The 26953-nt window shown below is 35.8% G+C and overlaps 2 protein-coding genes across 3 annotated transcripts in view; both read left to right on the top strand.

Annotated features, from left to right (window-relative positions):
- The window catches only part of LOC100436447 (salivary acidic proline-rich phosphoprotein 1/2), a 110822-nt gene that overhangs the window by 4416 nt on the left and 79453 nt on the right, over window positions 1-26953 (top strand). The window lies entirely within an intron of this gene.
- TAS2R14 (taste 2 receptor member 14) lies at window positions 1520-12033 on the top strand. Its single transcript, XM_063712028.1, has one exon. It carries the CDS (start codon window positions 1854-1856, stop codon window positions 2808-2810), a length of 957 nt encoding a protein of 318 aa, XP_063568098.1. The 5' UTR covers window positions 1520-1853; the 3' UTR covers window positions 2811-12033.

Below are 26953 nucleotides of genomic sequence, written 5' to 3'. Positions count from 1 at the left end.
ACCTTGTCTCTACATGGATAGTACGTTTGTACTTCTAGCCTTGGGATTTTTCCTTAATATTTGTCCATGCCAGCTGAGTTTGCCTTTTCAATAGCTCTCTTGACTAAATGTACGGTAATTTCCAAGATATTTTGGTTTTATTTTATTTTATTTTTGCTTAGCATTGCTTCAGGGGACTGAAGGTGAGGGATCAGTTCTTCATAGTGGAACACCTTGCATCTTTCTCTGCCATCTTTGACGTTTATGAGGCATATTTTTCTACTTTCTTTGGTAGCTGTTGCTGAATTTGTTTCATTGGTGCTTTGCTCACTTTACTTACTTTTTTAGCTATTGAAGAAGAATGACTGTATCATACTGCTGATTTCCCCATCTTGGCTAGACAGTATGTCATCCTTTATCTACATTGGTCCCTGTAGTGAGGATCATGGAGCAGACATTGCTGGGAGAGTGAGTATATGTGAAAAAAATGTGAAGGTATTTGGTGCTGATGAAGCAATGTGCTCTACTGGGCAGGGGAGAGGCACAGAATAAGGATTCTTGCTATGTGGATGGACTCATTCAAACACAGTGACTGCTTTATGAGACAACAGATAGACTTCCACCTCTTCTCACATGTACAGAAAAACTATTTCCAAAGTCTCCAGAATATTTACGTTTAATACTATTTAATATAAACTCGCAAGTCTTTTTAAATGTGTTTAAAACTATCACAGTACTAAACATGAACTAGATGCATAATAAATGCTGAAAGTAAAAAGCCTGAATTGTTAAAGTGAAAAGAGAAAAAGTTTTAGATCCCAAATAAATGTATGTGTTTGTGTGTGTGTGTGTGTGTGTGTGTGCGCGCGCACATGCGCGCACATGTTTGGTGTGCATGTACTTGTAAAAAGTAAAATAATTAGAAAAGTATTATTCTTGGTACCCAGCATTCTAGGAATAATATCTTCCACAAGATTATTAGAAAACTCTGCTACTTTGTAGGAGGAGCTTTGGATAACTATGAATAAGTCCCTTTACAGACTTAACTTTAAAAAACCATCTGATTTTTCTTTATTTTCTTTATTTTTATTGTAAATTGACATATTTTACTTGCATACATTTATGAGGTATCAAATGTTATTATGATTTATGAATACTATGTGGAATAATTAAATGAAACTAATTAACTTATCAAATGATAATATATTAACATAACAAATGACTGGTAACAAATTTTTTTTATGGTGAGAACATTTGAAAGTTACTTTTTCAGCAATTTTTTAATGTACAATACACTATTATTAACCATACTCACAATGCTGTTCAATAGATCTCAAAAAAGCAAAACAAAACTTATTCCTCTTGTCTAACTGAGGCTCTGTACACTTTCACCATCATCTCCCCATTTTTCTCCACCCAAACTCGGAAGTATGTAAAAATTCTCAGTGCTTAGAAAGTTTCATATACCAATTTTTGTAATGATACTTCCCCAGAACTCAATTTGAGAGACTGAAGTATGTAGACAAGACAAAAAAAAAAAACCAATGAAAATAAATATGTCTTTATTTCCATGTTTGCAAATGAGAATTCAGTGTTTCCTTTTTCACCAACTACAAAAGCCTTCAGCCTACTGTGTATAAGGCACACAGCATCTGGATGAAGCTCAGCTGAGCTGTCTGCGGAAATACAGAGATTTTTATGAAGACAGCTTTAAACCCAGCCATTAACAAATCTGGATGGTTGCTGGTTTAACATTCCCTTTTTAAAGGGAACATATTGAATTTTCAAGAATCATATATACATAGCATTTTAGATGAATGTATTAAGAAGTCTTCAGCAGTGATATTAGACATTGGGACATTCTCTTACAGGCAATGGGTGGTGTCATAAAGAACATATCTACATTCGTTTTAATTGTGGAATTTATAATTGGAAATTTAGGAAATAGTTTCATAGCACTGGTGAACTGTATTGACTGGGTCAAGAGAAGAAAGATCTCTTTAGTTGATCAGCTCCTCACTGCTTTGGCAATCTCTAGAATTAGCCTGGTTTGGTTAATATTCGGAAGCTGGTGTGTGTCTGCGTTTTTCCCAGCTTTGTTTGCCACTGAAAAAATGTTCAGAATGCTTACTAATATCTGGGCAGTGACCAATCATTTTAGTGTCTGGTTAGCTACAGGCCTCGGTACTTTTTATTTTCTCAAGATAGCCAATTTTTCTAACTCTATTTTTATCTACCTAAAGTGGAGAGTTAAAAAGGTGGTTTTGGTGCTGCTTCTTGTGACTTCAGTCTTCTTGTTTTTAAATATTGCACTGATAAACATCCATATAAATGCCAGTATCAACGGATACGGAGGAAACAAGACTTGCAGTTCTGATTCAAATGACTTTACACGATTTTCCAGTCTTATTGCATTAACCAGCAGTGTGTTCATTTTCATACCCTTTATTTTGTCCCTGGCAATTTTTCTTCTCCTCACCTTCTCCCTGTGGAAACATTGCAAGAAGATGCAGCACACTGTCAAAGCATCTGGAGATGCCAGCACCAAAGCCCACAGAGGAGTTATGCAAACTGTGATTGCTTTCCTCCTACTCTATCCCATTTTCTCTCTGTCTTTTTTCATAGCAGTTTGGACCTCTGGATGGTTGGAGGAAAATCTAATTATTCTTTCCCAGGTGATGGGAATGGCTTATCCTTCATGTCACTCATGTATTCTGATTCTTGGAAACAAGAAGCTGAGACAGGCCTCTCTGTCAGTGCTATGGTGGCTGAAATACAGGTTCAAAGATGGGGAGCCCTCAGGTCACAAAGGATTTAGGGAATCATCTTGAATATATTAGAAAAAAATAGTTCCTAAGAAATTCTTGGGTGTGATATAAATTTATACTTCCTTAAGATTCTTTCATTATGTATAGGAATTTTACAAAGATATGTTTGGAATCAACACCATCCAAACATATCACAAATTAGGATATATGAAAGTATGTATATTACAATACAGAGAAGAATGTGAATACTATAAAGAGTTCTTATACAAATAGATAATATAGATTTTGTATCAATCATTAACCTTTTTTGAGATTTTTAAATGAGAAACCTATAATGTATAAGATACGTGTGTGTGTGTGTGACACAGTTACTGAAAATAGGCTGCTTAAACTTACATCTCAATCTGGTAAAGTACATAAAATAATATGGAATTTTAGTACCTATATTAAATGTTTTTAATTTTTGTATAATATTTAGTACCTGATTAACATGTATGCAAAAAACTAATTTGCTTTGTTTGTTGAATTAGAAGCCTTACTAAACTATCACATTTGCTTTGCTCATTCTCTTGTCTTTGCAGATAGAAAATTATATCATCTGCATATAGTGATTTATAATGATTATTTTACTTCTCCATTTTACTACTTGTAATTCTTTTTTTGGTATCGGTTATATAATGAAATAGTTTGAACATTCAAAGTGTTAAGCAATTCTGATCGTAACTGCTATCTTTGCAAATGGAGTGTTTTCTAGTGTTTTAACAATAAACATAATACTGACTCTAGCTTTGAGATAAATTCTTTTAAAAATAATCTTCAGGGAGAATATTTGTTTCCTATCTTCCTGTGTGTAGTATTATAATAAAATCTCTGTTAAAAACTATCACTTTTTTTGCTGTTTATTAAGATGATCATATTTTCCCTCTCCTCTGACCAATTAAAATAATGTTACTTGTTAATGGTGGTACATAAAACAATGATATGTCTTCTAGTCTATGCATTCTAGACTTAATAAAATACAATATACATATTCATACACACACACGTGCGCGCGCACACACACACACACACACAGAGAAAGAAAATTGCAACCTTAGAGGCAAATTGGAATTCAGAAAGTAGCTGCAAGGTAGCGAGAGGTAATCTCCAAAAGGGGAAAATAATCCCAGTTTGAAGAACATGAAAAATTGTGTCAAAGAATTGTATGCCAGAAGACAACTGATTCATTTTTTCAAGGGCTAAGGAATGTAACTATAATCCTGAATTCTTTGCTAAAAATTTGTTCTGGGGTTTGAATTAAATAATAACATTCCCCTCTCCCCTTAAAAAAAGATGAGAGCTATTTACTAAACATACCTCCTTACTGAAAATGTTACTAACCAATCTGCTTCAGAAACACTGTTAGGGACTAACTTGTTTGTCTCCAAAATCCATGTTTTGAAGCCCGCACTCTCAATGTGACTGTATTTGGATATGAGGCTTTTAAGTAGGTAGTTAAGGTAAAATTAGGCCATACAGTGAGGCCGTAATACAATAGGACTGGTGTCTTTATAAAAAGAGGAAGAAACAGGCGTCTGTGGGCACAGAGAAAACACAATGATGTATGATTCCATTTATACACCCTTCTAGAATATGGAAACTAATCTATAGTGATTGAAAGCAGATCCATGATTGCCTGGGAACTGGGGGTTTGATAAAGAATGGGCAGTGGTAAGTTGGAGGAATAACACAGGAACATAAAGGAAAGTTTTGGGGGTAATATATATGTTTGTTACCTGATTATAGTGATGGTTTCACATGTGATGAGTATCACATGGAGAGACACTCATGAAATTGTACACTTTATATCTGTACAACTTATTGCATGTCAAGTATACCTCAAGTGGCGTATGAGAAACAATTCAGGAGGAAAACTGCACACAAATATGCATTCTTAGAAAGCTTCTCTTTGCAACTTTAGAAGAATCAAATATTATTATTTCCTATTCTTATTTTTTGATCTTAGCCTGGGCCTTATGTTTACTGGAATAAAATATGTAGGAATTCTTGTTGTCTTATCTACCTTTCTGGTTTGTCTTCTCCAATAGTAAGTTTTTAAGGGAAGAAAGCTGCAAGGGTGTGTGTATGTGTGTGTGTAGCGGGGGGGGGGTGGGGAGGGGCGGGTGGGAAGGATAGGAGAGCAATAGCAGAGAGCTCCTCTGAAGTGAGTTCTAGCTTTCCTGGGGCCTATGTTTTGTTTCATCATCGAATGCTCCATGAAAATTCAGTTTCAGAGCCTACTCCATTACCCCATTTTCATTCTTGTAGGAATTGGTGTGTTCCTCAAATTCAGCTCAATATCCTGGAAGATGCCAAGCCTGTAATGTCCATCCTACCTCTGCCTGGGTCATGTGTTGGCACTCCAATCCTTGAAAGTTTTTTCTTAAAATTTCCCATTTTTGCCTGCTTAACTCCTCAATCTGGATCCCTCCAAATTCGAGGATCATATAGACATTACAGTTCTTTGCTGATGTAGTTTATTGCTCTCTATTGCTCTAAAAATTTTCTTGAAGAAATAAGAATATATTGGGATTTAACTCCACCGTGTTGTTTAGCAAACCTGTACTTACTTACTTTGGAGTAAGATTTAACAGCCATAGAACAGATGCTGCTCAGCAGAGGTGTGGGGAAGCTGAATAAAACCCAACCTTTGATAACTCTAGGGGAGTGGGTATTACTGAGTAGTGGAGAAGCACAAAATGATGACAATTCATGCTCTGCAGATGTTCCTCTGCATTCTCAGTATTGTCCCTATCTGGCTTTAACAAAGAGGCTGCTGTGTGGGATTAATACAGAGTTCTATCAGTTTTCATAAGCCCTGTAAATGGTTCTCAAAGCTTCCTGGATATTTTCAGTTAAGTATTAGAGAATATCAAGGGTAATTATGTTTTTAAAATATTTTGATATGTAATATTTTTTAATGTCAGGAGAAGCTTAATAAATATTAATGAAGAAAGAATTAATTATTTGAAAATCAAAGGTTTTGAATCCATATGATTTCCTGAGCCCTATATTCTTATTGCCAAAAAGACAGCAGTCATTCCTGGACAATAATCCTATAAGGTTATTCTGCAAAGTGTGTGTATACTGGAACTTGCAAACAACTAATTGATAAATAAATGTAAATTATCAGCACTCAGCATTCAAGAGTTACAGCTCCTCTGGATTCATTCAGTAAATTTCAATGCTTTGAATTATAAGAGCTTTGGATAAACTATGAAAATATCCCTTTAGTCTTCCCTCAGCATTCCTCAGTGGAGATGATTTTAGTGCTCAATATACTCCATCTACTAATTTACATATTTGCTATATGTTATACTTCTATGCATTGAATTTTAATGTGATTCATAACAATTAAAACTAATGAGCAAATTGTGAAGAGATTAGATAAAGCAAACATGCACAATGATGCAGAGAATTGTCTTTGTCTATTAGCAATGAGAAGTCAGTTTTTTCTTTCAACATGAAGTATGAGAAATTTCACTTTATGTTAAGAACATACAGTATATGGATCAGAATGCAGATAACTATCTGGGGCAAAATAATCCTTTTGTGAAAAAAGCTATGTGCCCATTCATTAGTACACCTTAGTGCTTTCTACTTTCATATTGAGCCTATAGTTTTGCTTTGAAGGAAGAAATTAACTGCACATCCAATTAATAAGTATGTATAACGTGTACATGTGATAGATGAAGAAATTGTCAGCATTGCAGTTAGACATTGGAGTTCTTTCTTTGCAGCCATGCTAAATGCCTTGCGTAGTATCCTCACTATAATAATAAATATAGAATTCCTAAGTGGAATTTTGGGGAATGGATTCATAACACTGGTGAACGGAATTGACTGGGTCAAGATGTGAAAGAGATCTTGGAATCCTCACTGCTTTGACTGTCTCCAGAATTTGTCTGATTTTGGTAATAATGGTGAGATGGTTTATAGAGGAGCTGTAGTTATCTTTACAGATGAGCGGAAAGAAAGTTATACTTGCTATTGCTCGGAATGTGGCTTATTTTTTAAGCATCTGGTTTGTCACAAGCCTCAGCCTCTTTTATTTTCTCAAGATACTCAATTTTTCAAATCTGTGTTTCTTCACTTGCTGCACAGAGTTGAACCGATAATTCTGGTCATGTTGTTAAGTCTATTCGTCTCATTGCCCTTTAATCTTAGCATGGCAAGCATGTTTCTAAATATCTGGGTACATCCATGTGAAAGAAATGTCACTTCAAGTTCTGAAAGGAGTGACAGTGTAAACTTCATAAAACTGATTATATTTACCCTTTTCTCTATTCCTAAATGTTTTTCTCTTGTTAATCTCCCTATGGAAATATCTCAAACGTATGAAGCTCAATGCAATGGAATTCAGAGATCCTAGAGTCAAGGCCAATATAAGAGCCATGATACCTGTGATGCTTTTCCTCTTATTATTTGCTATTTACTTTCTGTCTTTCCTTGTAGTGATTTTCCATTCTGAGATGATACAGAACAAACTGGCCCTTACGCTTAGCCAGGCTACTGCACTTGTTTATCCTTCAGGCACTTCATTTATCCTGATTCTGGGACACAGTACGCTACAAAAGGTATCTCTGTTTTGGTGCTGTGGCAGCTGAGGTGTGGGTCAAAGTTGGGAAACCCTCACATTCATAGACCATTCTGGTGACCATCTCACATAATCTAGAAAAGAAATGTTAAAAATTCTTGTGTAGCGTTTTGTCTTCCTTTCGAGGTTATTCTACAATGTGTGATATTGAATAATTTTCCAATATTTATCATAAAAATGCTCTTATATACAGCTATTAAATGTTAGTTGCATGTATATGTTTAAAATATTTATACAAATGAAAAATTACAAGGATTACCTAATTATACAGGAATTTTGCCAGCAACAAATAATGTAAACACTGCTTCAGTTTTTATTTATTTGGAAAATGTTAATATAGGTATGAAAAATATGCACAGTGGACATACACAGTTGACCCTTCAAAAATGTGGGTTTGCATTGCATGGGTCCACTTACACACAGATTTTCTTCTGCCGCTGCCACCCTGCCTAAGACAGCAAGACCAACCCCTTCTCTTCCTCCTCCTCCTCAGCCTTGTACTCAAACTGAAGACAACCAGGATGAAGACCTTTATGATGATCCACTTGTACTTAATGAATTGTAAATATATTTTCTCTTCCTTATGATTTTCTTAATAATATTTTCTTTTCTCTAGCTTATTTATTAAAAGAATACGGCATGCAATACATATAACACACAAAATATGTGCTAATCTTTTTTTGTTCTTGGTAAGGCATCCAGTAAACAGAATATTAGTCAGGTTTTTGGGAAGTCAAAATTAATAGTGGAGTTTTGACTTCATGAGGGGTCAGGGACTCTAACCTTCATGTTTTTCAGGATCAACTGTATTTATTGAAATATAACAGTAATAATTTTTATGCATAACAGTTTTCAAATTATAAGAATCAATTTACAAATAGTTGTTAGACATTTCTCAGAATCAAAAAGCAACCTGTATTTCACTCACTCTTTCCACCTTATTACCTTTTCATTCAGTGATTCATTATATATCTGTAATATATATTACAAAATATTTATAAAACATATAGTATATAATCACTTTATAAATACATAAAATTAGGAAATTTGCAAATATTATTGGGAATTCATTAATATTTCTCATTATAATTGCAAAATATGTACACAATTTAGATTTTAATGTATGAATCTCCAACATTTATCTTACTTTGTGAGCATGCTTTTTAAATGTATATTTTATTTGATCATGCACCTCTGCATGATTGGTGAGTCCAAAAATGAATGGAAATTAAGAAAAGAATTAGAAAAATTTATGACAAAAACGTGAACTTCAGATACATGTAACTCATACCAGGATTGATTTGACACTGGAAAGAAAGGAAGTTGAAGTTAATCCAAGTATAGTATGTCAAAACTCATCTAAAATCAAGTTCAAGTAGAGAGATAAATGATAATAATGACCAAAGGTCAATGTTACTAAATTTTGAATACAATGAAATGCTGTTTCATTACATTCTATGTCTAGAGTAGAATGTATGATTTATCAGAGCAGCAAAATTGTTAGTCTTTTCCATTTTTGTAGCCTGATGACCTAAAAGAAAGCCTGGACACAGAGTAGTTCAATAAATATTTAACCAATTAACAATCGGATAAATGATTGAATGAACTATATAGAGGAGGACGGCAAGAGCAAACTTACTCCACTGAAACTGAAGCTTGCATATCACAGGTATTTTCCAGACCTGGCTTATAAATTTATATGTACACTCTCTGAGTTCAAGAATTTCCAGCAGCCAGAGCTGCAAGCTCTTGTGGTGAAGAGAATACATCACTAGGGGGAACCCATCACTGGGAAAGAAGCTGTTCTTAAAATCAGAAGTAGAAATAACTTAGAGTAAAATAATCAGATGCTGGCTATCACAATGGCATTAAAAATTCGAAGACTAGGCCTTTTGGTTCCTTTGTGAATAATCATTTTCTTATTATATTTACTAGCTGGTTATTGTGTAATCACAAAGATTCTTTAGAAACTGAATTAATAAACAGCTATTGTATTAAATTTTGTTTTAATTACAATGACTTTCCTTCCTTTCCTTTTTTACCTGAGTAGATTCTCTTGTTATTTCCTGGATAGAAAAACAGATCTGCATGTGGTGGTAATTTTACTCCTTCCATTTGAATATGTTTATCTCTTTTATGTGCTTGTTTATCTAATATTAAATAAAATTATTCACTTTCTAATTACCCACAACATTGACAAGCTTTTTCTTTGTGCCTTTTTATTAGATAATTTTTCAGGGTGTTGCGGATACACATAAGGTTAGCAGTTACTTTGAGGTACACCATTTTAATCATGGTCAGAAGGCTAGTCAAAAAACTATTTTACAAGAATTATTTTTTTTAAAATATATTAAATATTATCAAACTCAAAAGTTGGCATCTTTTGAGATGATCATATTTTTTTTCCTCTGCTGACTTCATTATCCAAAACAAATAATGAACATTCCTAGAATCAAGTCTGCTTGGTCATTTAATTCATATATCACTTTAATTTGTTTTAAATTATTTAGTTTTTAAAGTGAGATTTATAGTTATTACTGTTGTTAGAGTAGTCATATCAAAAAAATTTTTTTTCAAGAACTTGGGGTACTTCTTTTCAGCGTTTTGTATAAATCATCGTATTAAAGGACTGCCTGTTAGTGAGGAATCTTCCATGAAGGTGCTTTTGGGAGGAGTGAATTCTCTATTAAATTTCATAATATTTTACTTAGACATTAACTACTATAACGAGTTTAATATATTTTTAAGGTCATTTTGTGTATAAGTCACTCCATATTGTATATCTGTAAAAACTGTGTTCAGTTTTTCATGTTTGCTTTTCAGAATGTAGGAAAAACTCATCTTTTAAAACACTTGTTTAGGCTTTACCTGATTACTCTGAAGATTATCTGTTTCCTTTATTCTTCAAGAATTTTCACAATCTTTTGCCAATTTTATTGGATTTTCAAGAAGTTATTACTGTTAGTTCAAAATTTATGAATCATTTCTTCTCATTCATTTAATCTTTTAAATTTTCATTAATTCTTATTTCTGTTCTCCCAAGTGTATTTTGTCTCTCACTTTTAATTATTTGAGCTCATTGCTTACTTTTTTTTCAATACTCCTGGTTGCATTATAAAGCTATCAATTTCTAAAATGTTTTCTGACTATTGTGTAAATCAAGTCACATCAATTTTCACACTCAATCACAATTTTATTTTCAGAATTATCAGTAAATTTAAGTTTTCTGTTTGCTCATATGTTTCCATTATTTAAATGTTTCAAGAATACAAGTGGTTTGATTTGTATTTGACTTTCATTTTTAATTATTTTCTAGGGATAAAATAATCTGATTTATAAAAGTACTCTGTAGAATTCCATTTTATTTTATTTATTTTATTTTATTTAAATACATTCTATCAGAAAAGCATATGCTTTTTACTTTAGGTTATAAACTTCGAAAGAAATATAGCTATAATATTAAGTATATTTACTATATTACTTAAGATATTTCTTTTAAAATTTTTTATCTTTCATTTGTCAAAAGTGTCTAAACTTCTGCTACAATTATATTCATTATCTTCTATAATTTCCAATATTTTTGCTAAGTATTTTTCCAAGACATATACTATTTGACATATAATTACCCTACAGAGATGAGCTTCAAATATAACAGTTGTAGAATCTATCATAAGCTAGTGGAATATTTGAAAATATGCAGGATGATCAAGTACAATGGGATACTAATGAGTTAGTCATGATTGAAAGAAATAGAATGGAGACATTAAATTTTGCCTTAAAAAAGTTTGTGTTTTAGCAAGTTTAGGTAGCTTAAATAAACAGAAAAAAGAAAGTGTAATTCTGAAAATTATAGATAATAACGATGGTTTAATGAAGGCCACAATTTTTGGACACTTTTCCTATCAAGAAGGAGGTCTGCTTCATCTCCCTTCAAATTTGGATAGGCTCTGCCTTGATCATATGGCATATGTGATGTTACCAGGTCCAGTGTTCTGATACGGGCAGGATTCCTGCCTTCAGGGGCATTCACTTGTGGAACTCAGCCATCATACTACTGGAATTCCAAGTCACAAAGAGCAACCCTTGTAGGTGTCTTGATGGATAGCTCCTGCTAAGCATCTCACTGAAAACCTGCATCAACTCTCAGCCATTGGGATGGACCATTGTAGATGTTCAGCTCATCTGAGCCTTGAGATGACTGTGGTCCCATCCCTCATCTGATGGCAACTACATGAAATACCACAATCAGAGACTACCCAATAAGCCCTGGCAATTCACAGAATCACGAGGAAAAAAAATAATAATCTGCTGTTTTAAGCCAGCAATTTGGGGGATGATTGTAATATAAAAATAGAAACTTAGAATAGATGGAGAAATGAATAAAAAGAACTTATCAATTTAATCACAAAGCACAAAGAGAAAAAAAAGAGTGTTAACTAGCAAAATTTTAACAAGACAGTAAAAGCAAGTTCGATGTTTTCAGAAATTTTCATGAATTTAAATAAATTTGCCTGATCTATCAAAAGACAGAAAATAAGTAAGAAAACAAAAAACTATATTCTGTTTTCAAGAGGCATACCTAGAGCAGAAAACCGCAGTAACAGAAAATAAATGGATAGAAATATACAACATACTAATGAGCACAGTGACTGTTACTTATTCCTAATATCTATTATCCTATTGTTTGTTAGTGATAGAATCACACTATTCCCTTGGACAATTTGCACCACAAAAGCTTTCCTATGTACTTTTTAGTTATGTGAAAGATAGATACTTTGAGTTTGAACATACATAGCAATGCATTACACAAATAGATAAAGCAAAAGCCAAACCATCACAAAGACAAACTGATGAACCCACAAATAATGAGGATGTAAGATACACTTCATAAACTCATATATCAAGCAGAAGTAAGAATGATATGGAATATTTTAAGAATATAATTGGCAAAAATTAATTCAATATTTTTATGTAGAAACCTGTAATTGACAGAAATCTGTACACAATCATTTCAAATACACATGAAACATTTACACACCTAAACCGTATACACTTTAACAAAGAACAGATTCCAAGGAATAGATATTACACAGAATGTAAAGTAATAAAATGTTAAACCGATCAAAAGTTTGAAAATTAAACTGTTCTCTATAACTAAGAAAAAGATAAACGTTTCTAAGTAAAAGATAAATGTTTAGAACTCAACAATGAAAAAAGCTGTTCATAATCAAAATGAAAAAACCAGCTAAAGCTAAGAATACGTATCCATTAGCACAAGTATTATAAGAAAAGTTTTCTAGGTGAATAGGGCACATATTCACCTTAAGTTAAGAAAAATGAACAACAGAAAAATTCAAAGATGGGTGAAGAAGTTAAGAAGGAGCTTGCGGGGTGCGGTGGCTCGCGCCTGTAATCCCAGCACTTTGGGAGGTTGAGGCAGGCAGACCACGAGGTCAGGAGATCGAGACCATCCCGGCTAATACAGTGAAACACCGTCTCTACTAAAAATACAAAAAAATTAGCCGGACGTCGTGGCGGGAGCCTGTAGTCCCAGCTACTTGGGAGGCTGAGACAGGAGAATGGCCTGAACTCGGGAGGCGGAGCTTGCAGTGAGCAGAGATCGTGCCACTGCACTCCAGCCTGGGCGACAGAGCGAGACTCTCCGTCAAAAAAAAAAAAGGAGCTAAAATTTACCCAGTGCTTATTTTGTACATGGTACTATTCTAGGTGCTTTATGTGTGCTATTTATTTTATATTTAATCCTTAAAACATTCTCATTCCCTTTGGTACAAGGAATCAGAGGCATGGCAGGGCGTGGTGGCGCATGCCTGTAATCCCAGAACCTTGGGAGGTCACGGTAGGTAGATGCTTGAAATCAGAAGTTCGGGACCAGCTCAGGTAATATGGTGAGACCCCTTTCTCTACAAATAACACAAAAATTAGCCAGGCATAGCGCTTCACATCTGTGGTCCCAGCTACTAGGGAGGCTGAGGTGGGAGGATGCTTGAGCCTGGGAGGTCAAGGCTACAGTGAGATGAGATTGTGCCACTACACTCCAGGCCTTGGGTGACAGGGAGAGACCTTGTCTCAGAAAAGAAACAAACAAAAAACTGAGGCATAGAAAGGTTAAGTAAATATCCCCAAATCATAGACTCAGCAAAAGGAAAATTTAGAATTTCTCTGAGGTGACAGTAATTATGCTTTTGGATGTCAGCCAGAATAAAAGTAGAAAATAATTAAAGAATAAATAAATAGAAAACTAAACTATAGTAGACAATGGTAGCACAACCAAAATCTTTTATTTATTTTATTTTATTTTATTTTTTATTATTATTATTATTATTTTTTGCCTCTCAACAGCAATTTATTTGTAGTTCTCAATATCAACCTCTCAAACATTTTTATTCTGTTTATAGACATTTGGTATTTTATGTTCCTCACATGATATTATTTGTATATTTTCTATTTGCTTACTGATGGTATATAAAATATAGTGTGCATCCAGCATACTTTCTAAAATCACTCAATACTTCTAAGTTTGGAAATTCTTTAATAGAAAAAAAAATCTTTTAAAGATTAGTAAATTCAAAGGTCTGATAGTATTGATTAAGAAATACAAGAAGCAGAAAACCTGATTAATGAAAAGTAGAAAATATAAATAGCAGAACTTTATATACTCAATGTTGTAAATAATTATATTCCAAAATTTAAAAACTCAGTTGAAATTGTCAAATTTTTAAAAAGCATAAATCAACAAAAAATTATATTACTCCTAATTATATAAGCATAAATCAACAATTTCAAAGATTTTGAATGGACTGTCAAAATATATACAAGTTATCAAATTCAGGTGGATTTATAAAAAATTTTACTAAGTTTAAATGTGTCATAATGTTTACCTTCTCCAAAGTATTGCAGTGAACCTAAATGTTTCATTCTCGTTTATTTTAAGAAGTTAAAAAATTATCCTCAAAATAAGCAATAACAGTACAGGACAGCAAATAATGATAAGGTAGGTGATTAATTACAGGCACAAAACTGCAAAAAAAGTGTGAAAGTAAATAAGTGCCATAATACATACTTAAAATATATTACACATATAAAGATTCATTCTAAGAATTTGAAGATAATTTAAAACTAGAAAGTAAATAATTTTAATTTACATAAAGCTATCTCAACAGATGTTTCAAAATTGTTTCATCTAATTTAATTCCTAATCAAGATAAATACCCAGACCAAGTTTAAATGGAAGCAAACTTTAATAACCTGTAAGCATGTCTACTAAACCAATACAGAAGCATAGTTATTAGTGTAACACAGAATTATTTAATCAAGATTAAGAAAAAGATACTTGTCTATTGACCATTTTATTACATAATATAACTGATGCATTTTGACAAAAATATTGTTATGTGGAAATTTGGATGGAAATTTAAAGAAATTATATGCTGATGGTAGTAATTCTGCCATGATAATTAAAAAATCAACAGGAAAACTTTTAAAATAAAACAAATTAGACAAGCTTGAAGGATACAATATCAATATTTATGGGCTAAAATTACACCTATTCACCGGCAGTAGTCCATTAAAAGGTATAATTTTTAAAAACTCCGTTTCTTATTACCAATAAGAACCATAAAAAATTGATTATGACTAAGTCTCACAGAAGTGTTTCATGATGTTATATATTGTAAAATTACATAACTATAATATTTTACTGAAGGATTTAGACTAGAGAGATATGCAAAAATTAATTTTCTAAGACTTTGATTATGCTCAAATTAATTCATATATTCAATCAATTCTAACCAGAATCTTAAAGAAATGTATTTTAAAGGTTGACAAAATAATTGTAAATTACACAAGAAAAATTAAATATTCAAAAATAGATCAGACAACTCTTGAAAAAGAAAATTAAGGTAGGGATATCCAGCAGATAACAAGATTTATTAAAATTATTAATTTAGCGGCTCACTGTATGTGAGTACAAGAATCAGCCCGGTCATGATCTATCTCTGAATAACACACGTTCTAAAGCAAGCTAGGCTGCAGGTTCAGATCACATTTCCAACTGAGTCTTGTGGCCTGTTGCTTGGAAATTGCCCTTATAACCTGGCCTAGAGACTAAAGGAGCACATTTTTCTCTGCACCAAGTCTGACCCTGAAAGCTGAGAGGTGGTAGGCGGGGAAGGCACAGGGATGTCTGCTGAAGAAGACCAGAAGCTGGGTTGGTGCCCAGGACTGATCTGGTTAAGCTCCTACAGAGCATACTAGGCATCTTGTGCTCGCCCGTAACTCACTTCTGATTTTAGACTACCAGAAAGTCCTTAGCAGCTCCCAATAATACCTCCACTGAGCACAGGACTGGTAGGGAGTGAAACTGGGCAGTGTGGGCAAACCTGTCTACCTAGATGTCCTGTTTGGTCCAATTCAGTTGGCTAACCTCAAAAGCACAGAACACTCAGACAAAAATAGATAAATGGGACTAAAACTAAAAAGCTTCGGCACAGCAAACAATATCATCAACAGAGTCGACAGACCACCTGCAGAATAAAAATATCTGCAAACTATGCATCAACAGGGAATAATATCCAGAATATAAAAGAAACTCAAACAACTCAACAACAACAAGAAGATATTCCATTATAAAGGGACAAAAAACAGAAATGAACATCTTTTCAAAGAAGACAAATGACCAACAGTATGTGAGAAATGCTGTATATCACTAACATCACTAATCATCGGAGGAATAAAAATTAAAACCACAACAAGGTACCACCTTATCCAAATCAGAATGGCTATGATTAAAGAAACAAAAAATAACAGATGTGGGTGAGGATATGGGGCAAGGAGAACTCTTATACTCTCTGAATGAAATGTAAATTACTACAATCTCTGAATACTGAATACTGAAAACAGTATTTCTCAAAGAACTTAAACTAGAACTACTATTCAATCTAGCAATCTTACTACCAGATATCTACCCAAAGGAAAGAAAACAGTATATGAACAGCATATCTGCACTTTTGTTTATGGCAGCAACATTCACAATAGTAAAGATATGGCAGCAACCTAAGCATCCATCAATAGGTTTGTGGATAAAGAAATTGTGGGACATATACACAATGCAATACTACTCTGCCAAAGAGAAAAATAAAGTCACTCATTTTACAACAACATGAATGGAACTGGGCATGATAGCCAATGTGTTAAATGAAACAAGACAGACACAAAAAGTCAAATATAACATGTTCTCACTCATAAGTGTGGTGTTTAAAAAAAAAGAATGCATTTAGGTAGATGTAGAGAGTGGAATGACAGTCAATGAAGACTTAGAAGGGTGAGGGGGTGGGAGAGAGGTAAATAGTGAGACATACATTAATAAATACACTGTATGTTATTCTGATTATGGATACCCTAAATCCCTGAATTACTAAGTATGCAATCTATGCATATAACAAAATTACCATTGCACCACATATATTTATACACATAAAATTTAAAAATAAATAGAGGGCAAATCTAAGCATAATTTTCAAAAATAAAGGAGAAGAAGAAGACTGAAAAGGAGAGGGCCATAGCACAGTCAATTAGGTATACAGCAGTCAATAAATTCAGAGAAAAGTAGGGCTTCATGAAAAGGCACTTGGCCACACTCAAAATTAGGATTTTGTTCTTATGATGTAAAAGAAGTTGAAATACACTAGAAACATACACATGTAATATGAATATTAAATAGTTACAGTGGGGAATTGATTGTTGGGAAACAATAGACTTCCTATTTGGAGTAAGGTAGAAATCAGGCTTGCTTAGGTGGACAGATAGTGATGATTGTGTTGAAAAATGGATGAAATTGGAAATCATCATTCTCAGTAAACTATTAGAAGGACAAAAAACCAAACACCCTATGTTCTCACTCATAGGTGGGAAATTGAACAATGAGAACACAAGGACACAGGAAGGGGAACATCACACTCTGGGGACTGTTTTGGGGTGAGGGGAGGGGGGAGGGTTAGAATTAGGAGATACACCTAATGCTAAATGACGAGTTAATGGGTGCAGCACACCAGCATGGCACATGTATACATATGTAACTAACCTGCACATTGTGCACATGTACCCTAAAACTTAAAGTGTAATAATAATAAAATTTAAAAAAAAAGAAAGAAAAATGGCTGCAGTAGAAATGTATTTTGCAGGTTGAACTTTAAAATAGTAGCATAGTCTGTTTGACCTGATGTAATGTGATGTAGGAGGAAGAGTCAAGAATGACTCGCAGTTGGCTTAATCACATAGACGAATATAGATGTTATTTACCAAGATAAAAGAGAGTTGAAAGACAATAAACTTGTAGCTACAGGTGGGAGGCAGCAGAGGTAGGAGAAACCCTAGGAGACAGTGAGAGATCCCTGGAGATGTTGATAAGGTGTTCCAAAAAGAAGGATATGTTCAATAGTGTCACATTACTCAGAGGACAAATGAGATGCAACACTGAAAATGGACTCCTGAATTGACTGGAATGAAGGTCAAGGGTGACCATCACAAAATTGGAGTGCAAAGTATGAAAGCCTCTATAATGAATGTGGCAGAAAAATTGAAGGTGAGGGAATGGAAGCAACACAATGTTTCAAGACTTTTGCAGTAAGGATGGCAGATAAATAATGTGATAGTAAAGGAGTAGTAAGAGCCTTCCGAAGACCTTTGTAAAAATGGGAGATGTTTCAGCAGGTTTGTGCTGATTGAAATAATCTCATGGGGAATAGATATAAGATTCAGGAGACAGAAGCTTGAGCTGTCCAGTTCTCTGGGCACCTTGGTGGTGGTTGTGGTGAGATCGTTCTGTTGTGATTGTCTTTGAAATTCTTAGTGAAAGCACTCATGCTATCATCTGAAACAGATGCAATATTCTAACATTGAACCGTTCTTACCATTCTCTTTAAACATGGTGGATTGTTTTCACCACAGCATTGACTTGTTTATTTACTTCTTGACATTTTTAAAGGAATAACTTTGCAAGTCTCTATATTTTGATTAATGAGCCTCACAGCATAAATTCTGAAACATGTTAACTTGTTTTATAATTTAGAAAAAATGAAATTAGATTTGTCTTTTGTTAATGAGTTAGAAATTCGACATTAAAATTTTCTGTGTTCATTGACATTGGCAATGACAGTGAGGGCTACTTACCGAGAGTTTCCTGTCAATTTCTTCCATTTATTTTAGGTTATTTTATATTAAAACTTTCCTCAAATTCTTGAGTCACATTTGATAATTTACATTATGTAAAGTAATATCAATTTCATTGAAATTTTACATCAGAAGACTTTACATAATGTTATCTTATTCTTTCAAAAATTCACACATCAATACTTAAATTTCTCTTCTCATTTTGTAGTTGGTATTGTTTTCTAATACTTTTAAAAATGTAATTACAAGAAGTATGCATCTTTTTAAAAAAAAAGAAAAGAAAACCTAGATTTTCCATCTGTTTTAAACTAGGTTATTTTCTGTTTTCTCATTCTAGACATTTTAATTTTGGTGGCAAACATTGACGTTATGCAGCCAATATTTTAATATATTAACTAATATTTTACTAATCTGTTAGAAGACTAAAAGAAACTTAAATTTCTAATGGACCTAATGAAATTTTCATTTTAAATATCTACCGATATGGACAACATACAAGCAGTTACTAACTTTATTTTTTATTTTTTATTTTTTTTTCTTTTTCTTTTTTATTATTATTATTATTATTATTTTTATTATTATTATACTTTAGGCTCTATGGTACATGTGCGCAAAGTGCAGGTAAGTTACATATGTATACATGTGCCATGCTGGTGCGCTGCACCCACCAACTCGTCATCTAGCATTAGGTATATCTCCCAATGCTATCCCTCCCCCCTCCCCCCACCCCACAACAGTCCCCGAAGTGTGATGTTCCCCTTCCTGTGTCCATGTGTTCTCATTGTTCAATTCCCACCTATGAGTGAGAATATGCGGTGTTTGGTTTTTTGTTCTTGCGATAGTTTACTGAGAATGATGATTTCCAATTTCATCCATGTCCCTACAAAGGACATGAACTCATCGTTTTTTATGGCTGCATAGTATTCCATGGTGTATATGTGCCACATTTTCTTAATCCAGTCTATCATTTTTGGACATTTGGGTTGGTTCCAAGTCTTTGCTATTGTGAATAATGCTGCAATAAACATACGTGTGCATGTGTCTTTATAGCAGCATGATTTATAGTCCTTTGGGTATGTACTCAGTAATGGGATGGCTGGGTCAAATGGAATTTCTAGTTCTAGATCCCTGAGGAATCGCCACACTGACTTCCACAATGCTGAACTAGTTTACAGTCCCACCAACAGTGTAAAAGTGTTCCTATTTCTCCACATCCTCTCCAGCACCTGTTGTTTCCTGACTTTTTAATGATTGCCATTCTAACTGGTGTGAGATGGTATGTCATTGTGGTTTTGATTTGCATTTCTCTGATGGCCAGTGATGGTGAGCATTTTTTCATGTGTTTTTTGGCTGCATAAATGTCTTCTTTTGAGAAGTGTCTGTTCATGTCCTTCGCCCACTTTTTGATGGGGTTGTTTGTTTTTTTCTTGTAAATTTGTTGGAGTTCATTGTAGATTCTGGATATTAGCCCTTTGTCAGATGAGTAGGTTGTGAAAATTTTCTCCCATTTTGTAGGTTGCCTGTTCACTCTGATGGTAGTTTCCTTTGCTGTGCAGAAGCTCTTTAGTTTAATTAGATCCTATTTGTCAATTTTGGCTTTTGTTGCCATTGCTTTTGGTGTTTTAGACATGAAGTCCTTGCCCATGCCTAGGTCCTGAATGGTAATGCCTAGGTTTTCTTCTAGGGTTTTTATGGTTTTAGGTCTAACATTTAAGTCTTTAATCCATCTTGAATTGATTTTTGTATAAGGTGTAAGGAAGAGATCCAGTTTCAGCTTTCTACATATGGCTAGCCAGTTTTCCCAGCACCATTTATTAAATAGAGAATCCTTTCCCCATTTCTTGTTTTTCTCAGGTTTGTCAAAGATCAGATAGTTGTAGATATGTGGCATTATTTCTGAGGTCTCTGTTCTGTTCCATTGATCTATATCTCTGTTTCGGTACCAGTACCATGCTGTTTTGGTTACTGTAGCCTTGTAGTATAGTTTGAAGTCAGGTAGTGTGATGCCTCCAGCTTTGTTCTTTTGGCTTAGGATTGACTTGGCGATGCGGGCTCTTTTTTGGTTCCATATGAACTTTAAAGTAGTTTTTTCCAATTCTGTGAAAAAAGTCATTGGTAACTTGATGGGGATGGCATTGAATCTGTAAATTACCTTGGGAAGGATGGCCATTTTCATGATATTGATTCTTCCTACCCATGAGCATGGAATGTTCTTCCATTTGTTTGTATCCTCTTTTATTTCCTTGAGCAGTGGTTTGTAGTTCTCCTTGAAGAGGTCCTTCACATCCCTAGTAAGTTGGATTCCTAGGTATTTTATTCTCTTTGAAGCAATTGTGAATGGGAGTTCACTCATGATTTGGCTCTCTGTTTGTCTGTTATTGATGTATAAGAATGCTTGTGATTTTTGTACATTGTTTTTGTATCCTGAGACTTTGCTGAAGTTGCTTATCAGCTTAAGGAGATTTTGGGCTGAGACAATGGGGTTTTCTAGATATACTATCATGTCATCTGCAAACAGGGACAATTTGACTTCCTCTTTTCCTAATTGAATACCCTTGATTTCCTTCTCTTGCCTAATTGCCCTGGCCAGAGCTTCCAACACTATGCTGAATAGAAGTGGCGAGAGAGGGCATCCCTGTCTTGTGCCAGTTTTCAAAGGGAATGCTTCCAGTTTTTGCCCATTCAGTATGATATTGGCTGTGGGTTTGTCATAAATAGCTCTTATTATTTTGAGATACATCCCATCAATACCTAATTTATTGAGAGTTTTTAGCATGAAGGTTGTTGAATTTTGTCAAAGGCCTTTTCTGCATCTATTGAGATAATCATGTGGTTTTTGTCTTTGGTTCTGTTTATATGCTGGATTACATTTATTGATTTGCGTATATTGAACCAGCCTTGCATCCCAGGGATGAAGCCCACTTGATCATGGTGGATAAGCTTTTTGATGTGCTGCTGGATTCTCTTTGCCAGTATTTTATTGAGGATTTTTGCATCAATGTTCATCAAGGATATTGGTCTAAAATTCTCTTTTTTTGTTGTGTCTCTGCCAGGCTTTGGTATCAGGATGATGCTGGCCTCATAGAATGAGTTAGGGAGGATTCCCTCTTTTTCTATTGATTGGAATAGTTTCAGAAGGAATGGTACCAGCTCCTCCTTGTACCTCTGGTAGAATTCGGCTGTGAACCCATCTGGTCCTGGACTTTTTTTGGTTGGTAAGCTATTGATTATTGCCACAATTTCAGCTCCTGTTATTGGTCTACTCAGAGATTCAACTTCTTCCTGGTTTAGTCTTGGGAGGGTGTATGTGTTGAGGAATTTATCCATTTCTTCTAGATTTTCTAGTTTATTTGCGTAGAGGTGTTTTTAATATTCTCTGATGGTAGTTTGTATTTCTGTGGGATCGGTGGTGATATCCCCTTTATCATTTTTTATTGCATCTATTTGATTCTTCTCTCTTTTTTTCTTTATTAATCTTGCTAGCGGTCTATCAATTTTGTTGATCCTTTCAAAAAACCAGCTCCTGGATTCATTGATTTTTTGAAGGGTTTTTTGTGTCTCTATTTCCTTCAGTTCTACTCTGATTTTAGTTATTTCTTGCCTTCTGCTAGCTTTTGAATGTGTTTGCTCTTGCTTTTCTAGTTCTTTTAATTGTGATGTTAGGGTGTCAATTTTGGATCTTTCCTGCTTTCTCTTGTGGGCATTTAGTGCTATAAATTTCCCTCTACACACTGTTTTGAATGCATCCCAGAGATTCTGGTATGTTGTGTCTTGGTTCTCGTTGGTTTCAAAGAACATCTTTATTTCTGCCTTCATTTTGTTATGTACCCAGTAGTCATTCAGGAGCAGGTTGTTCAGTTTCCACGTAGTTGAGCGGTTTTGAGTGAGATTCTTAATCCTGAATTCTAGCTTGATTGCACTGTGATCTGAGAGATAGTTTGTTATAATTTCTGTTCTTTTACATTTATTGAGGAGAGCTTTACTTCCAAGTATATGGTCAATTTTGGAATAGGTGTGGTGTGGTGCTGAAAAAAATGTATATACTGTTGATTTGGGGTGGAGAGTTCTGTAGATGTCTATTAGGTCCGCTTGGTGCAGAGCTGAATTCAATTCCTGGGTATCCTTGTTGACTTTCTGTCTCGTTGATCTGTCTAATGTTGACAGTGGGGTGTTAAAGTCTCCTATTATTAATGTGTGGGAGTCTAAGTCTCTTTGTAGGTCACTCAGGACTTGCTTTATGAATCTGGGTGCTCCTGTATTGGGTGCATATATATTTAGGATAGTTAGCTCTTCTTGTTGAATTAATCCCTTTACCATTATGGAATGGCCCTCTTTGTCTCTTTTGATCTTTGTTGGTTTAAAGTCTGTTTTATCAGAGACTAGGATTTCAACCCCTGCCTTTTTTTGTTTTCCATTTGCTTGGTAGATCTTCCTCCATCCTTTTATTCTGAGCCTATGTGTGTCTCTGCACGTGAGATGGGTTTCCTGAATACAGCACACTGATGGGTCTTGAGTCTTTACCCAATTTGCCAGTCTGTGTCTTTTAATTGGAGCATTTAGTCCATTTACATTTAAAGTTAATATTGTTATGTGTGAATCTGATCCTGTCATTATGATATTAGCTGGTTATTTTGCTCGTTAGTTGATGCAGTCTCTTCCTAGTCTCGATGGTCTTTACATTTCGGTATGATTTTGCAGTGGCTGGTACCGGTTGTGCCTTTCCATGTTTAGTGCTTCCTTCAGGAGCTCTTTTAGGGCAGGCCTGGTGGTGAAAAAATCTCTCAGCATTTGCTTGTCTGTAAAGTATTTTATTTCTCCTTCACTTATGAAGCTTAGTTTGGCAGGATATGAAATTCTGGGTTGAAAATTCTTTTCTTTAAGAATGTTGAATATTGGCCCCCACTCCCTTCTGGCTTGTAGGGTTTCTGCCGAGAGATCCGCTGTTAGTCTGATGGGCTTCCCTTTGATGGTAACCCGACCTTTCTCTCTGGCTGCCCTTAACATTTTTTCCTTCATTTCAACTTTGGTGAATCTGACAATTATGTGTCTTGGAGTTGCTCTTCTCGAGGAGTATCTTTGTGGCGTTCTCTGTATTTCCTGAATCTGAATGTTGGCCTGCCTTGCTAGACTGGGGAAGTTCTCCTGGATTATATCCTGCAGAGTGTTTTCCAACTTGTTTCCATTCTCCCCGTCACTTTCAGGTACACCAATCAGACGTAGATTTGGTCTTTTCACATAGTCCCACATTTCTTGGAGGCTTTGCTCGTTTCTTTTTATTCTTTTTTCTCTAAACTTCCCTTCTCGCTTCATTTCATTCATTTCATCTTTCAGGGCTGATACCCTTTCTTCCATTTGATCGCATCAGCTCCTGAGGCTTCTGCATTCTTCACGTAATTCTCGAGCCTTGGTTTTCAGCTCCATCAGCTCCTTTAAGCACTTCTCTGTATTGGTTATTCTAGTTATACATTCTTCTAAATTTTTTTCAAAGTTTTCAACTTCTTTGCCTTTGGTTTGAATATCCTCCCGTAGCTCGGAGTAATTTGATCGTCTGAAGCCTTCTTCTCTCAGCTCGTCAAAGTCATTCTCCGTCCAGCTTTGTTCCGTTGCTGGTGAGGAACTGCGTTCCTTTGGAGGAGGAGAGGTACTCTGCTTTTTAGAGTTTCCAGTTTTTCTGCTCTGTTTTTTCCCCATCTTTGTGGTTTTATCTACTTTTGGTCTTTGCTGATGGTGATGTACAGATGGGTTTTTGGTGTGGATGTCCTTTCTGTTAGTTTTCCTTCTAACAGACAGGACCCTCAGCTGCAGGTCTGTTGGAGTACCTGGCCTGCCGTGTGAGGTGTCAGTCTGCCCCTGCTGGGGGGTGCCTCCCAGTTAGGCTGCTCGGGGGTCAGGGGTCAGGGACCCACTTGAGGAGGCAGTCAGCCCTTTCTCAGATCTCCAGCTGCGTGCTAGGAGAACCACTGCTCTCCTCAAAGCTGTCAGACAGGGACATTTAAGTCTGCAGAGGTTACTGCTGTCTTTTTGTTTGTCTGTGCCCTGCCCCCAGAGATGGAGCCTACAGAGGCAGGCAGGCCTCCTTGAGCTGTGGTGGGCTCCACCCAGTTCAAGCTTCCAGGCTGCTTTGTTTACCTAAGCGAGCCTGGGCAATGGCGGGCACCCCTCCCCCAGCCTCGCTGCCGACTTGCTGTTTGATCTCAAACTGCTGTGCTAGCAATCAGCGAGACTCCGTGGGCGTAGGACCCTCTGAGCCAGGTGCAGGCTATAGTCTCCTGGGGCACCGTTTCCTAAGCCCGTCGGAAAAGCACAGTATTCGGGTGGGAGTGGCCCAATTTTCCAGGTGCAGTCTGTCACCCCTGGAAAGGCAACTCCCTGACCCCTTGTGCTTCCCGAGTGAGGCAATGCCTCGCCCCTGCTTCGGCTGGCGCACGGTGCACTCACCCACTGACCTGCGCCCACTGTCTGGCACTCCCTAGTGAGATGAACAGGGTACCTCAGATGGAAATGCAGAAATCACCCGTCTTCTGCGTCGCTCGCGCTGGGAGCTGTAGACCACCGGAGCTGTTCCTATTCGGCCATCTTGGCTCCTCCAGTTACTAACTTTAAAAAAAACAAATTTTTTTTTATAAATAGGCTCATAAGAAAGAACATGCTAAAAATACATTAATTGAACAAGTGATCTGATTTTGTTTGAAAGCCTGGAAAGAAAAACAATGTCAGAGACTATTGTAATTTGATCTTTGATAAAGCAATCTTAAGATTTTTCAGTTTGAAGCTTTTAATTCCTCACAAACTCATGTCTGCTGCTCTTTCCTAAAATTCTTATTGGGAAGCTGACATGCCAATCTCTGCTAAATTTTTATTTATATTACATCTTTAGTCTTCATCCTTTAAGGCAGTCAATTTGGTTATTCTCCTTTTAAAAGAGGAAACGGAGGTTCTGAAAGTTCTAAGTCACTTTCAATGAGTCCAAAGTTATAATAGCAAGAAAAAGAGTTAGGCTTAAACTGAAATCTGAGAGATTCCAAATTCTTAGCCCTTTAAAATCATGCTGTCTCCTTGACGAAATCCATTCAGATTTTCTTTAAGAATGGTGAGAATCACAGGCAGGGACACAACTGATCAAAGATAAAGCTGGGGAAAATGTGTGTGTGTATATATATATATATGTATGTATATATACACACACACAAATATATATATATTTACCAATAAATATTTCAAAGAGGAGGTTCCAAAGGGTACACAGTGATGCTTTGGAAAAGGGGAGAGAGGAGGAACTATGAGTTATGCTGTTACTATTTAGCTCCACACACTCCTGTTCAGTGAGGTTTTTTTTGTTAGCTTAATTATGTCCTAATTTCAAAGTAAGTATTAAAAATGATACACCATTTGACAGCTGTTAAATGGTCCAACGACCATTTAGCAGGAATACTGGACTTGAGAAGCTGTTGTGAGGCACAACTCAGCCAAGAGTGCTCAGGTGAAAACTTTAAATGCGAGGTCTTTGAGTTTGTGGACAGAAGACAGAGCACCAAGGAAGAACATGGTTCTATGTCCTCATTGCCAAACCAATTTAAGACAGGTGATTCGAAGACAGCGATTCTCAAAATCAGAATTACATTCAAAAGTTTGTTAAAAATACAGCATCTTGCTACCCTGTCCCAGAATATCTGAATACAAATTAGAAATGGGGTCCTGGACAAGGCAGTATCAAGGGGTTTTCAGGTGATTCATCAGCAAAATAAAGTTGGAGAACTGTAGTAGTTGGAGTCTTTGATGGAGAACAAACTGGAATCATACCTGACATTGAATACTAGATTACTGGGGAGGCTGTCCCTGGGGAGGGCTTGGTGGTCTGGCCCCTTGGGAAGATGGAGGTGGTCCCTGGGGTTTTCCAGGAGGAGGTGGGGAAGGGCGATAGGGGTGGCCTCCTGGTTGGGGTGGTCCTTGTGGCTTTCCTGGAAGATATGGAGGACCATGGTGGTGGTTGCCTGCTTGTGGGGGTGGTCTTTGCTGGTTTCCAGGAGAAGGTGGGGATCCAAGTTGGTACCTGCCTCCTTGTGGGGTGGTCCCTGCTGAGGACCATTACCCTGGTTTCTATCATCAACAGGGGGTTCAGGTGGGAGTCCTCCAAAAGGTGGTCTCAGGTTCCTCATCTGGGCTCTGGTTAGAGTCTCCCTCATCTGTGTGAGCTGACACCAGAAGAGCTGAGCTTAGTGCTGGAAGACCCTCCTGTCTCCATGATTCTCTGTCCTTATCACATAGCCCCTCTCTCCCAGAACCTGCCTCTCAGGTTCCTCATCAGAACTCCTCTTGACCCACATAAGGATGATGAAAAGTTGCATTCTTTGCTCACGTTCCCCAGAATCAAGGTTGCATGATG

Source organism: Pongo abelii, chromosome 10 (assembly GCF_028885655.2).
Source record: "Pongo abelii isolate AG06213 chromosome 10, NHGRI_mPonAbe1-v2.0_pri, whole genome shotgun sequence".
NCBI classification, from domain to species: Eukaryota; Metazoa; Chordata; class Mammalia; order Primates; family Hominidae; genus Pongo; species Pongo abelii.
This window is presented reverse-complemented; position numbering and strand designations above follow the sequence as displayed.